The sequence below is a fragment of the Talpa europaea genome (assembly GCF_964194135.1).
Source record: "Talpa europaea genome assembly, chromosome: 9".
In the NCBI taxonomy this organism is placed as follows: Eukaryota; Metazoa; Chordata; class Mammalia; order Eulipotyphla; family Talpidae; genus Talpa; species Talpa europaea.
This window is the reverse complement of record NC_140076.1, coordinates 2,519,070-2,534,094: the sequence shown is the minus strand read 5'-3', so window position 1 is coordinate 2,534,094 and position 15,025 is coordinate 2,519,070. Positions and strand designations below refer to the sequence as shown.

Here is a 15,025-nt window from a genome sequence, read left to right as displayed (position 1 = left end):
CTCCTGCCCTTCGCAGGGAAGGAACTAGGTGGGGAGGGAGCAGGAACCACGCAGACTGGCAGACGGCGCCTCGCGCCTCTCTCATCAGGTGTCTCTCTCATCAGGTGTCCTGGCCACGCAGCCAGAGGAGGGTGCAGAGTCCTGTGGCTGCTGATTAAGTGATTAAGCCCCTACTGTGTGCAGGCATTGGAGGCCCTGTCCGTGCGCTGTTCCATCTGCCCCTTGCTGTAACTCTGAGAGCGACACTGTTGTCCGCAGTCTCCAGTGAGAAAACAAACACAAGGTTTTAGAGGAGCTGCCATGCTGCCATGCATGAGGTTTAGCTGGACGGGGTGGGGCGTGGAGCCCCGGGTGGCCTGTGCTGTCTCTGTCTCTTTCTCTTGTGTCCGGGAGAATTATTCCCCCTTTCACAGCTCTGAAGGCTCATTCTTAGCCTGCATTCTTAGCCTCTGAACTTGAAAGTGGGCGTATTTCACAGAGTGAATCACAAAGGTGACCAGAAGGAGAGCAAGGAGGGAGTTGTTGGGTGCTGTAATTCCCAGGGCTGTACCTAGGAGAAGGTGGGAGAAGGAGATCGGTGCTGAGCGGGCAGACAGTCACGAGTTCCTGAAAGTGAAGGGTGCTGCCCCACCAAATCTTGACCCTTTTTCCAGTGACATAATTCATGGAACGTTCGAGAAGCTCCTGACCTCAAGTGCCAAAGCGAGCAATGGTGCCTCTATCTGCAGCAATGACTGTCTCCTGCCAAGTGGCCCAAGTCCAGCTCCGTTTTTCCTTTTCTGATAACAGAATCATGCGAAGTCAGAGCTGGGAAGTCTCTTAGAGGCCACTGGCCCCCACCTGCTGCCCTGAGGAAGTCCTGGCCCCAGGAGGCCTCCCTGGACCCTGTGCCCCCAGCGTGGCCTTGCCGCCCTGTGTCTTCCTGTGGAGTTCTCCAGAACTCCTGTGGAGAGCCTCTGGGAAACAAGCTCAGACAGCCTGGCTTTATAGCTTCTGAATAATTTAATCTCATATAAAATATTTAAATTTCATGCCAATATTTCTAAAGTACTGTCAAGTTTGTCTCTCCTCATCATTTAAAAAGCTCATGAGTCCTGGAATTGGGAGATGCTAAAACGTGGTAGACATCATAGCGAAACAGCGTCATGTTCCCCCGGGGACCGGGGTCCCGTGAATGATGATGTCTCCGCCTCACTCCCCGGTGGGTCAGTGTTTGGAGCCTCATGGCATCCCTCTGCCCACATACAGGTTTTGGGGCCCCTGTGCTGTGCTGTCACTGCCACAGACGGTGCTTCTGTGACCAGATTGGGGGGGGGGTCTTGTCTTATTTGACAAGCCACCTGGGTGGAGCTGCCCGTGAGCAGCGTCGATAACAGCACGGTCCAGCTGGCACCAAGTCAGACCTGGGCCTCCCGGCAGCAGCGCCCAGGGCTGGGCTGGCGAGATAGACGTGCGGTCCCTGGGACTCTGCAGAGTCTGACCGCGAGTTTCGCGGTGGCTGCCAGGCAAGTGGCTTCGGGTGTGATCTTTATCCTCCCTCTTCTTCCCCCCGTGTGGTGGCGACACACCCAGGGCCATTTCGCTCTGCGTCCCCCAGAGTGACTGCTTACTGGAGTTGGGGAGTCGTATATGTCGGGTGGGGCCTTTGGGGGGTTGTTTTGCTCTGGAGTTTTCCGTGCTCCCTCATTGAATCATGGGGTGGGGGGGTTGGTTTAACAGTTTCACGTGTCTTTGATTTGAAGGATGAATATTGATTGTAATTCCTTTGTCAGAAAACTGATGTGGCTTTCCTGTCCGAGCCACGTAGCCCTTTGCTTGCTGAGCACACCCCCTCGGAGGGCGCCCCGGCCTGGCTTCCTCATGCAGCTCAGAGGCAGGTCGACGGCCTCTGGGACTGTTCAGTGTCAGCCCAGAGCACACAGGGCCTGCATGGGCACGAGCTTCTGTCCCAAGGACAGTGGGACAGTCGCATTGTCCAGCAGAACAGTTGCTGCTGGTGGGCAGGACTCATTGCTTGATTGGCTGTGGAAACAGCCTCGTTAAAGTGACAACGCGTCACTCCCTCACGTCCTGCGTGTGAGAGCGACTTAATGGCACGTGGCCGGCTGGTCCCCATTTCAAGGGTTGGTCTGATCGTGATCATGTAGAATGGTTGATGGTTGTCTAATTGGATTTCTCTTCCTCTAGGCCTCCTCTGAGGAGCTGAAAGCTGCCTACCGCAGGCTGTGTATGCTTTACCACCCTGACAAGCACAGAGACCCCGAGCTCAAGTCACAGGCGGAACGACTGTTTAACCTCGTCCACCAGGCTTATGAAGGTCAGTGGGGGCTAGGCTCGGCGGGAAATCCTGGTAGCAGGTGTTCGATTTGTAAGAGACTTGATTTGTAGAGGGTCGGGAGAGAGAGTCCTCAGAGGTGTATAAAAGAGGCGCTTCAGCTTAGTGCTTATCTCTGGCAGGGGCCTTGGAAAGAGTAGTATTTTGCTTTGGGAATCAATATGTGTCCAGTGAGCAGAAAGCAAGAGTCCGGGTGAAGTGGGCGAGCGAGGCCTGGGCTGCAGGGGACACGCGCGTGTCAGCCGCTGGTGGGTTTCCTTCTGCAGTGAGCCTTTTGAGGTGAATACAGACTAGCTTTCTGTGTTCTCTTTTTTGTGAGAAGAGACAAGAACATCCTTTCATGGGAAAGTGATTTTATGGGTTCTGTAGCGTTCAATTAAGGAAAATTTCTAACAAAAGAGAGAAAATGATGTCGGGAAAGCTAGTGGACCATAGAGTCAGCAATTCAGGTTTCTGTGCCTACATCTTACCCTTTCAGAAGGGAAAGTTGTGATGTATTTGCTGATCAGAAACTAAAATCACTGATAGGTTCACAGTTTCCTTTTGAGATGGTAGAAAAGTTTTAGAAGCAGTGATTTTGTGAATGGACTTAAAGCACTGGCTCATACGCTTAAAATTCGTCAAGCAAGACATTTTATCTTATGTATAGTTTACCCTGTTTTTAAAATAATTTTTTTGATATTACACCACTCTTAGGACATATCCCAAGTCAGATGAGGCATCCATCCCCGTGCCGTTGGTGATTTGCCCCTTAGTGACAGGCTGCGGGTTGGGTAATACGCTCCTTTACGGAGGAAAGACTTCTCGTTGCAGCCTAAAAGCATTTGCTGTATTTCACATTGTAATTTTGCCCAAATGTTAGCTTTCCGTGACCCGTAGCTGCAGGCCACAGTCATGGCGTGCACGTAGGCAGCATTGTCCCAGCTCACCTGCCACCCCAGGCCACTTCCCTGGCGACCTTGACCGGAACCTGTTGCTTGCTCGCAGTCGCTCTCTCGGCAGCTGCGCTGGTGTCACTGTTGCCTGCGTTACCGGACAGCTTGCCGGCGGTGCTCTGGAGACTTGGGGGAGTTGAGAGAAAACTCCTGCCAGTGTCCACGAAAGTGCTGCCGCAGCAGACTGCCCCATGCGGGCCGCGAGGGAGACAGAGGGAGATGAGGAGTAAATAATCTAAATAATCCCTTGTTGTCCCGCGGTGAGCTTGGACGTGGCTCCTGGGCTCCCAGTGTCAGCACTTCTCTCTCCACGTTACACTGGAGTGTAGATAGAATCGTTTACATGGTCTTTTCATTAATCCTAAAAATACACGAGAAGTCTCCGGGGAGAAAAGATTCAAAGTTCTCAAATAGAATTTGGTGGTACGGGGGCGGGGGGCTGGCAGCGGTCAGCCCTACCCAAGAGTAAATTCCATCGATGTCTTGTGCACAGCTCTGCCTTCATCGAAAAATCATTTTCTGATGTGACGTGACCGACACCATAGTGACAGGTGTTTGTGTCTTTTAGAATGGGGTGCAAATAGAGACGCCCCCAAAGTGCAGATTGTCTTGGCTGTTTGTAACTCAAGAGAGTAAATTACAAATCAGATTTTCCTAATATTGAGCTTTACCTTCAGGGAACTGAAATTGACTCTTCACTGCAGGGTGCTCTAGCCGAGGCGGGCACTCTCTCCGCTCTCCGGGAACAGTGGCCTGTGGGGGTGCGGGACGGTGGGCATCCTGCGGTGTGCCGCACGCCCGAGGGGGCTCAGTGACACCCTCACAGCCAAGACGCACATGATAAGATGCTCATCGTTGCTCCCCAATAGAGAAATACTAATCAGACCTACACTGAGGCACCCCCACAGCTGCCCAGCGCGAGGCCCAGGAAGGAATGGCGTTAGCAGGGCTGGACCGAGACCCTGTACCTGCTGGTGGGATATGAAGGGCACAGCCCTGCGGAGGACAGGGCGGTGGTTTCTCACAAAATTAAAATAGAAGAGATACTTGCACACCCACATTCACAGCAGCCAAGATAGGGAAGAAGCCTCAGTGTCCATCGACGTAAGAAAAATGTGGTCTGTGCATGCGGTGGCATATTATTTAGCCTTAAAAAAGGGAGGAAAATCTGACACTTCCTAGAGCATGAACCTTGGAGTCCTTATGTTAAGGGAAATAAGCAGCCCAAGATGACAGACACTGTATAATTCCCCTAAGATAGGGTGCCGAGAGTAGTCAGATTGTCAGAGGCAGAAAAAAGGAGAAAGACTAGCCAGTCGCCTCTAGACATGTCTTAGATTGAAGCAGAAAAGCAGTGAAGAGCAGGCAATGAAGGGGCCCTCTGGGGGGCAGAACAGAGGGGGGCTGACCTGTGATGATGTTGTCGGGACTGAACGGTTGTAAATATGTCTGGTTTTTAATTTGCAGTGCTTAGTGACCCCCAAACCAGGGCCATCTATGATATCTATGGGAAGAGAGGCCTGGAAATGGAAGGCTGGGAGGTAAGAGAAACTCTGTACCTGGTGTCCCAAGTCACTAAACAGCTGCAGGACACCCCGCCTTGCACCCCACAAGCTGTGTGATGGCTTTGGGGGTGTGTGCAGATGTTCCGTCTCTTCCTGGCCGTGCTTTCTGGTTGAGATTGAGCTCCAGACCTGCCTCTAACTCTGTGGACTTGGGCGAGACCACCGGCCAAGCTGCCCTTGGTGTGCTCAGTCGCCCAGTGGGAGGGAAGCAGGAGAGACTACCAGTGGTTTCCTGCCAGGGGGATGGGGGGACTGCTTCTGCAAGGGGGTATTCTGTCTGCACATGCGCTGAGCCCTCTCTACCGGAGTTGATGAGTGACTACATTAGGAAGTGACTTTGTGATGTGTTGTGCGTGTGAACAAAATGGAAGCAGAGAAAAGCTGAGAACGCCTGGGCCGAGGTGGCTGCCAGGACCTCTGGCGTGCCAGCGTGTAAGAATGGCCCCAGGTGTGGTGAGTATGACAGACGGGTAGTAAGTAGACAGGAAACCACCTCCCCAGGCGCATGCGCTGTGCAGTCGCTGGACGCGGAGTGTCTCTCTCGAACTCCGCCACCGGCCAGGCTTCGCGCCGCGCCGCGGGCAGGTCACCCAGCACCTTCTATGTCCATATTATCTGAAAAATGGCAAAGCTCCGGTTGAAAAGTGAACGTGAAAATTAGTTGTAAATTTGCTGTGAGACCGTGTGTCAGTAAAGAAGTGTCGTTTTCATGCCCGGGAAACGTGGGTGCCTGGTGGTAAATTGACTGTTTTCCCGTCCTCAGACTTCCCTCGACGCCCTTTCAGCATTTAATCGCAAGCCTGCCTCTGCTAATTCTAGTAGGAAAATCTTCTAAAGAAAGACTTTTCTATGCAGAGTAGAGAAGCAGTGGGTCTGTCCCCCTGCTTGGTAGTGTTAGTCTCAGGCCGCGTCCCCCCGGAGCCCTGTTTGGTGCCCACACTGAGTTGTGGCTGTTGACACATAAAACATGGGAGATTGTGCGGAAAAATCGGCCTTCTGTCTTCTCTTGAAAACTCAGGAAACCCGGTGGCCCGGTGGCTGAGTTCCCTCAGGAGGCAGTCGTCGGCAAAGCCTCAGGGTCCCATGTGCAACACCCAGCCCCCCCACTCCCTACCACCCCCCACCCCGCCCTCCTACTGCCAGTCTGCCCCCCCCCCGGCCCCGACTTTGGTGGGCACTTGTTTCCCGGCCTTTGCTTGATGGAAATAGCCTCACGGCACGTTAGTTCGTGGCAGCATAGCGGCAGGTCCTGTGGCTGAGCCTTATTTCACCCTGAAAGGAAGACAGGATCGTGTAGTCACGGCTCCCCGGCGCTCTGCCATTAAAGCTCCCTTGGTTCCTTTTTTTCCTCTAATATTTTAATTTTCACATCGTCTGCGATTTCTTAGCAGCGATAAGCACTCTCATGTCCCTTCCACAAAAATCCCAGGAAAAAGGAGCAATACGGGCCGGTGACCGACACTGAACATTGATCAGTTGCCAGCAAGAAGGCCTGCGTAGCAAGACTGCCAGGAAGTCAGAGAGAAACTAAAATCCAGCTTACAGCTTCAGTCGGGGAGACCTCTTCAGACAAATAAATAGTTAATTAAATGAATCCTAAATGTATCACACTCCTCCCCCCGTCAATGATCGTGGATATTCACGGAAAATGTTATTCTGTCACTTTAATTGAGGCGTTCCAACAAGGTCTAGTCTAACACATGAGGTGAAGTTACTCTTAGAAAAATAAGACCTCCCTGTTGGCACAAGGGGTTAAGTAAGTCTCAGCCTGTGAACTCTCCGCAGCCATTTCGGCACGAGTTCGATCCCAGCCAGGGAGCTGCCCACAGGGCGCAGCAGACCTCTCCTGGCTCCCCGCTGCTCCCCTCAGCAGTGTGTTTCAGCAGATCTGTCTTTTCTGCTCCCCACTCTCTCTGGTGAATCCTGTCACACACACACACCCCACATCTGGCCTGTACCCCAGTTCTTGTATGCATAAATAAATAAACCTTTTTAAAAAAAAAGAAAAGAAAAGAAAAATATTGTCTGGATGAGAAGATAGATTTTGGTCTATTTTAGACAGTTTTGGTTCGTTTCTGACCATGCTTCATTTCAGCATGATCATCACTCAGGGGACAATTGCCCTGTTTGTTTTTTTGGTTTTTTGGTGTTTTTTTTTTTTTTAGAAAGGGCAACCTAAATGTTTAATTAATGTCAGAACTCTACAAATACTTACCCAACCAGTATCGGAAGAAGGTGCCATCGAATACGCAGAGATTGCCAGAATTTCAGTCAGCAGAACCTAAAGGGGAAAAAAATCTTCGCACGGTGTGACATGTTGGGAAGTTTTATCCAGAATTCAGCGCTCTCGGGTTTCCAGTCAAGGGCTGGGCACAGGCTTTCTCGGTGACTCCCTGCCACAGCTCTGCTCCCCTGGACCCCCTTCCGGCCCGGGCACAGCACCCCAGTGCCAAGGGGCTGCAAGGTCACGTCCTCCTGGCCGACATTGCTTAGCTTCCTATCACCAAACCGTATCATCTCCCCATTAGAAACAGCAAAACTGCACCACAGTCGTGAGCACGACCCAGGGCGGTCGCAGAGGATGCGAGAAGCTGTGGGCTCTCGGCTTGCAGGAGCCAACCTGAAGGAGATCAAGTTCCCACGGGTCAGAATTGGCTTTTTTTTTTTCTTGTATTGATACTAAGACTTCACTGCAGATAAACATGCCCACAAGGAAGATACCTCCCCAGATATTTGGGGGTGCCCCACTGCCAAGCACTAGAGGACGATTGAGCCTGTTACTCAGACTTAAAAGGAAGGTCACTGAACTCGGGGCTACAGCTGGCATCTGCACTGCTTCCAGAAATCCCTGCAGCGGGACAGCTCGTTAACGTGTGGGCCCCACCTCGGTATCGCTTCAGGGTGGCCACTGCCTCCATCCCTAGACTGCTGGCTGTGTCTGTACACGAGCCTGTGATCCCGGGCACAGAGAATAGGGGATAGAGGACTTAGTTTGCGCCCTAATGCCAGGGGTGCCCCTGACCACGAGGAGCCGGTGGTCTCCGCTGCAGCCTCTCCCTCAGGCAGTCAGTGGGCTGGAGCCCAACACAAGCCCCTTGGGGTTACAGAAAATATTGGGCCAAGTTTTCAGTCTTTTTCTTTTCAGCTTTCAGGAGGCTTTGTTACTTTCTGGCAGGATTCGAAAAGAACAAGATGCAGCCCCTTCCAACTTTATAAAAGCAGCCATGTCAGCTCGTTAGCAGAAACCCACGTTGAAAATGGAACTGGCCTCTGCTTCAGAACAGCGAGCACCCCGCTTTGAGCAGTGACCACTCTGGTGGGGTTGCTAGTGGGACCTCTGGCAGAGCTGCTGCCTCTGGCCTGGACCCCTACACCATTCAGGTTTTGCCAGGGGCCCCTGACATTATCCGCACTTCACTTCCCGGCTCTGCCTTCAGCCTCACAGTGTCTGAGGAGGCGAGGGGGCCCCCGGGGGCTGGGCTTAGTCGGTCCTGCACAGGTGCTGACCGTTGGCTGTGTGTGATGTTAGCTCTAGCGGGAGCCTGGTGAGGGCATCCAAGGACTCTCTGTGCTGTCTTGGCAACTTACAAAGTTCAAAATACTTCTAAAAGTGTTTTAAAATAAAAAGGTAACTAGAATATTAGACCTTTCAAACCAGTCACCTCAGGAGTCATTTCTGCACCTCAGTTTTGCTCAGTCCAAGAGGGTGTAACTTGGGAGGGTGTAACTTCCCTTAAGAGAACCATCTCTGCCTTGGAATTGTCATTGTTTCATATTGAGTTATTAGAAGAGAAAATGGTTGTGTGTGGATGTGGTTAGTTATTTTGGGGGAACTTATTTTTGAGACCGTGTTTCCTTTTTTCTATTTACTTCTTGAAAGCAGTAGTGAACAAATTTCTCAACTTCTTTTGGATAGGCCAGTTTTTATATTTTTTTTAATTAATATATGGCTGAATAATAAAATCAGTTTGCAAAAAGCCTATAATACGTCCCCAGTTTTCTTAAAATATGTGTCCACATATATAGACAGGCATGGAAAGCACATCAGAAATCTAATGTCAGGGCCTGCCCTGGTGGCGCAGCGGTTGAGTGCAACACTGTGAAGCTGTGCACAGCCTCTGCAGCGCCACTTCAATCCCAGTCGGCCAGTGAGGGTCCCACATGGCACAGCGGACATCTCCTGTCTCGCCCGCTGCTCCCCTCAGCAGTGTATTTCGTCAGTCTGCCTGTTCTGCTCCCCACTCTGTCTCCAGTGAATCCTCTCACCCTCCCGCGCATCTGGCCTGTACCCCAGTTCTTGTATAAATAAATAAATCTTTAAAAAAAAAATCAAATGTCAGCCTGTGAGAGGGAGTGGAGAGAACTGAACTTTTTATTGCCCGTCTGTACTGCTCTGATGTTCTGCTGTACATGTGCATTTTTTGCATAATGTTTTAAACATTCCCCCAGTGGCTTTTTCTCATGTCACCTCGCTTTTCAGATGTTCTCTGAGCAGCCTCGGAGGCGCCCCACCCACTCTGTTCCTCACAGGCCACCCAGTCGTGGACCCTTGGCAGCCACGTGGTGACAGAGGCCCATGGTGGCTGCCGTTCCTGCCTCTCTGAAATCACACCCATACGTCCTCCCTTCATGAGTTGCTAGAAAGGTGCATGCCTCGTTTCCTCACAGATTTGACCTCATCAAGCATCCCTCAGCACTAATGGGGTCTGCCACTTGGTACCAAGTCTCACTTATACTGAAGTGTAACTGACATTGCATCACACTTAGGAGGAAGAGCCTGTGACCCTCAAACACCCAGGCCTGCTGGCCTCACCCCCGAGGCCCAGGGAGCTGCAAGGGGTCTGTGGTGGTGGTGGCCCCTGGCCCCCAGGGAGGGTGGTGATGCCATCACCCACGCCTACGCGGGGACAGCTTTGCCTTCATCTTGATACTTCACTCGTTAGGAATTTAAACTGTGGGACTTTGTGAGATTCCTGCAGCCTCAGAGATGTTAAAATGAAGAAAACAATGCTCAAGTTTCTGGAGGCTGGGGAAAGCAGGACCTTGGTTTGGTGCCGGCGGCAGAGCCAGGGAGGTGGGACGAGAGCCTGGCCTCTCAGGGGCCAGCTGTCTGGTGGGATAGTCAGTGCGTCCCCTGAGTCCTGACCAGAGGAAGGGTGGGCTCTGGGCAGGCCACCAGTGGACAGCAGCCCCTAGGGGCTGCCTCCCTTTCCTGGTTCTTACTGTGTCCTCTCGACTCTGCCCGCAGGTTGTGGAAAGGCGTAGAACACCTGCTGAAATCAGGGAAGAGTTCGAGCGCCTGCAGAGAGAGCGGGAAGAAAGGAGACTGCAGCAACGAACCAACCCCAAGGTAGGCCGGCCGTTCAAGGAGGCCTGTCGCAGGCTTGTTTTCCGGGGGCAGGTCTGAATGAATTGGGTGCCAGTGGGTTTTTTACAGCAGTGAGTTACAAAATCAGAGGGAACAGAATTTTCCCTGTCTCAGAATGGTCTCTTTCTGGAAAGCAGCTCCCTGAGCGCTACCAGCAAAGCTGCTGCTGAGCCTGGAAGGAGAGAGACAAAACCAAGCCATGGTTTGCCAGGAAGCCAAGTAGACATTACAGGAAGGTGCGCGCCTCACGCCCTTTTCCGTAGGCACCCCGCGCAGTCCTGGGCGGGTGGGAATGGGGTCGAGGAGGATTTGGAGTGCCTGCAAAAGGTTTGGGACCGACCGCAATGATTGTACCTCGCATCCGTCACCCCACATAGGACTGTGACCCCCGTCACCGGGCTGCTTCGACAGGTTTAGGCCACCGACCCCCTCCGACTGGCATGAGCTCCCCATGGAGCTGGAGTCTTGTGATTCAGCGACCACCTGCGTCTGTGTTACTTTGGCCTGTGTCTGTTCTTCTTCCTTTGGTTGGCTAGGGGAGCAAATTGTGGCGGAAGTGCCCCAGCCCTGTGGCAAACAGGCCCTCCCTCCAGCAGGATGCCTGTCGCGCTGAGTAGCTAACCGAAGGGCGGTCCTGTCTGACCATGTTTAACCCGGGGCTCTGGTGAGCAGGCGCCAGCCATTCGGGATAACCTGGCAGCTAAAAACTGCCAGGGAAGGGAAAAAGCAGTGCTAGCTTATAACCGGGAGCGTGACGATACACACTTCTGATTGAATCAGTTCTGGAAAATGGATTTTTTTACAACACATCCCTTCCCCTGCACTGAACGGACCTTTTATATTCAGAACACGCCCATCCGTAATCATCCTACGCTTCCAAGTGGCACTGTGAGTGCCACACAGGCCTTTCTACCTGCCCTCCCTGGCAACAGCTGGTGGCTTAAGGGAGGGTTACTTTTGGATCAGGTGGAGAGAACCTGACAGAATCAGCACCTGGATGAGGCATGTCAGGGAGCGGCGATCCCTGGGATCCCTAGAGATCTCAGTGTCCTGAACGCTGCTGGCAGCTTCCCTTCTGGGACTTCCCAGCAGGGGGTCCAGGCTACTACCCTGGGGGTCTGGTTTGAAAGCTGCTGCTGGCAGAGGGAGGCGAGAGTGGAGGGGCTGGGGGAGCAGGCGGTAACTTTGGTGTCTGCACTCTTAGTGCCTCAGCTGTGGTGTCTAGTCACTGGGAGCGCCTGGCATCTCTCGCGTGGCCTTCCTGCCAGAGTCCGTACCGCTTACAACAGTACCGCCTCAGGGTCGTCAGACTGCATCAGCGGGCTTCCCCCACAGGCACATCCCAGGGGCCTCGATGAAGCCGCAGGGCTTCTTATCACTGTCACCGCCTCTGCATTATATTGGACGAAAGTAAGCACCCTGGCCAGCGCAGGAGCCCGAGCACTGAGCAAGGGTGCGCCCTCCAGCAGCCGTGCCTCACTGCAAGGCCTTCTGGCCACTCCCCTTCAGTGTCACACTGTTCTTCCAACGGACATGCACGGAATGTCTTTCTTCCCCCTGTCATAACAGTGCCTGCCATCGTCACAACGGGTGCATTTATATTTAGTAAATCTGAAATTTTTGACAGATTTAATTGACTCTTCCTTCTATGTCATAATATTCTTTTTTTTTTTTTTTTTTTTTCCTGGCATAGAAGAACTGGGGTGCAGGCCAGAGATGCGAGGAGTGAGAGGATGCACCAGAGACAGAATGAGGAGAAGAACAGGCGGATACTCTGAAATCCACTGCTGAGGGGAGCAGCAGGGAGACAGGAAAGGTCTGCTGAGCCATGTGGGTAGCTCCCTGGCCGGGATGGAACTCAGGCTGTAGTGAGGCAGTGAGACTCCACCCCTAGGCCACCAGGAGGCCCTGTCGTAGTATTCTTAATTGAGAACAATACTCTCAATTCTAAATTTTTTCATTTTGAAATACGTATTTTTGCCCAGGTATTTTCACAAGTATTCTCTTTTTTTTTTTTTTTTTTTTTTTTTTTGGCCTCCGGAGTATTTTTCTTTGACAAATCTTTTATAAATTGTCCTTTTTAATTAGTCTTTATTTATGATCTCTTGATCATAAATTCAATCAAATTTAGATGCTACAAGACTGTAGGCAAGCCTTTCCAATTTCATTCCATTCCAGCACAGTATATGGAATTTCAAAATGAAATAAACTGAGCTCTCTTCATTTTCTGTGTTCAGTTTTTCCCTCCTCAAGAGATCAATTTCAGGATATTCCTGGTTACATACTTTGTTTCAGTGATTGCAATTCATTAAATATTTTAAAGCTGCAGGGTTGACTGTCTCGCTCTAAAGGACTTCTCCCGAGGCGCCAGCTGCTCACACACCTCCGTGCCCTGCCGCACACATTCCTTCCTCTGGAGCAGCTGCTCGGCAAGTTACTCCGTTACTCTGGCCATGCGAACATGTCTGTACATTTAACAGTCCAGCATCGTGTTCCACGGTAGCCGCTCACCACTTGTTTGACAGTTACACATGATGTGGGCACTGGGCTTCATGCTGAGGCTGCTTCTGCTCCGCGGATGTGACTTACTGAGAGCACGTAGCCTCGGCCACCCTGTCCTTCTCTGAAGTCGGCATTTGAGGATCAGATCACAGACAACCTAGAACTTTTGATCTGAGTTTACAAAACATTAATGATGTCAGGTATTTCAGCTTCAAGAAACTCCATTTTTAATTATTTTCTGTCTGAAGCCCTGGCTGCTACAGGGCTCAGACCAGCAGTGTTAGCGCCTCTGCCACGAGCACCGCACTCCCGCCCACCACTGTGCCATTCACCAGCACGTGACACCCCAGAGTGGACAGATGAGTGGCATCAACACAGAAGCCTGCCATGTACTGTCATATACCTGGCACGGTCTTCTTAAGAGAAAAGCATGTGGAGAAGAGGCTGGCTCTTCTCAGCACATCTTGAGGCCTGGTTTTCATTTGGTTGCACTTAGCACTATGGGTGGTCAGTGTTAATATTTTGTGTAATTCATCAGCTTTCTGAGAAAATGGAGACTTAGTACCATTAGTGGGCAGAAGGCGAGCCACCCCAGGACCCCCAGACCTGCCTGTATTGAAGTTCTCTTGCTGATGGCCTAGGGGTTGAGTCTCAGTGCTATCCCTGCGATGGCTTAAGTTCAATCCCCAGCCAGGGAGCTGACCCACAGGGCACAGCAGCCCTCTCCTGTCTCACCCACTGCTCCCCTCAGCAGTGTATTTCAGAGTATCCGCCTGTTCTGCTCCCCACTCTGTGTCTGGTGCATCCTCTCACCCCCTGCACCTCTGGCCTGTACCCCAGTTCTTATATGCATAAATAAGTAAAAATAAAACCTTTAAAAAATAAAATTCTCTTATTTATTTAAGAGAGGTTTATGCTCTAGAGTGAGTTTTACCTTGATGGGGCGGATGGCAGGACCTAATTAGAGCAGGCAGGTTTGGGGGTCTTGGGGCCCCCCGCTGTGCCCACTAACTGTACTTTGTTCTTCTATGACCCATACACGATGTTTAATCGTTGCTACCCAAAAAGTTTATCAAGAGAGGAAACAAACATTTCCCTCAAAAAAATAGCAAAAACAACCCCTGTAGGTTTCTATCAGTAGTTGCCAGATGTGCCTTCTGCCTGTTTTTGTGGGACCTGTGAGCTAAGAATGGCTTTTCTATTTTTATTTTTCTCTCTTTTTTTTTAAGATTTATTTATTTATTTGTACAAGCACTGGGTACAGTCAGAGCACGGGAGGGTGAGAGAATTCACCAGAGCCAGAGCGGGGAGCAGAGCAGGCAGAAGGACCGAAGGACACTGCTGAGGGGAGCAGCGGGCGGCAGGAGAGGTCTGCGCACCATGTGGGACCCTCGCCCGGTGGCCAGGGAGCAGCCGGGGATCTAACCGGAGACTGCGGCCAGCAGAGACTGCAGAGATTGCTGTCAGCTTTGTAACCCAGCGCTCAACCGCTGCGCCACCGGGGAGGCCCGCTTTTCTATTTTTAAATGGCAAAAAAAACTCAGGAAGAATATTTTGAGACATGACAACTATGTGAAATTCAGGCTTCAAAGTCAGTGAGGAAGGCCTTACTAGAGCAGTTGGGTCTAGTCCTTGGCTGGACCACAGGCTGCTTTCCCACAGCAGGCAGAGACGGAGGCCCCGACGCCTCGGTGCTGTCACCCTTCACAGGCAAAGTGCCGTGTCCTGGCTACCTTGCACAGGGGACAAGGAGAACCCTGGCAAGAGCGTCCGGGCTGCTCTCCGGCGCCACCTGCTTCGGGACAGGCGGACACCATCTCCGACACCGAGAGCTTCCTGGAGCGTGGCTGACCAGTGGCCCCCAGCCTAGCAAGTCACAGGCCATGGCCTCAGCCACCTGCCTGTTGCGCCAGTGGGCAGCAGCACCTGAAGCCTCCCCACCAGCTGAGACTAGGCATTAGCTGCGCACAGCTACCAGGCATGCGGGCACTAGAACGGGGGTGTTACTCACCTCGCACCTGGAAAGAAATGGGAGAAGAGGGTTGTCATTGTCATCTCCTAAGCCGCCACGTGGCCCACACACCATTAGCTCCCAGGAGGCCAGAGGCTAGAAGTGCAAGGTGCAAGCGTAGCCACCACGCCCTCTCATCAGCTGTTGATGGTGACTATTGATGATGGTGACAACTTAAATTAAAAAGGACAATCTGGGGTAGTTGCTAAAGCCACCAAAACAGGGTTAACTGATACTATCATGGATGTACCCACACCCTCCAAGCTCCTCTGCCTGCCCGCTCTCGCTACCAGGTGCCCACAGGCTCAG

At 52.0% G+C, this 15,025-nt stretch overlaps 1 protein-coding gene across 1 annotated transcript in view; it reads left to right on the top strand.

Moving 5' to 3' along the window:
• DNAJC11 (DnaJ heat shock protein family (Hsp40) member C11) overlaps positions 1–15,025 on the top strand; it is a gene marked incomplete at its 3' end in the record, with an annotated part of 40,898 nt that overhangs the window by 13,736 nt on the left and 12,137 nt on the right. The window contains exons 2-4 of the mRNA XM_084242710.1: positions 2,188–2,317; positions 4,738–4,811; positions 10,084–10,185. Coding sequence (XP_084098836.1) covers positions 2,188–2,317; positions 4,738–4,811; positions 10,084–10,185 — 306 coding nt within the window. The remainder of the gene's footprint in view (positions 1–2,187; positions 2,318–4,737; positions 4,812–10,083; positions 10,186–15,025) is intronic.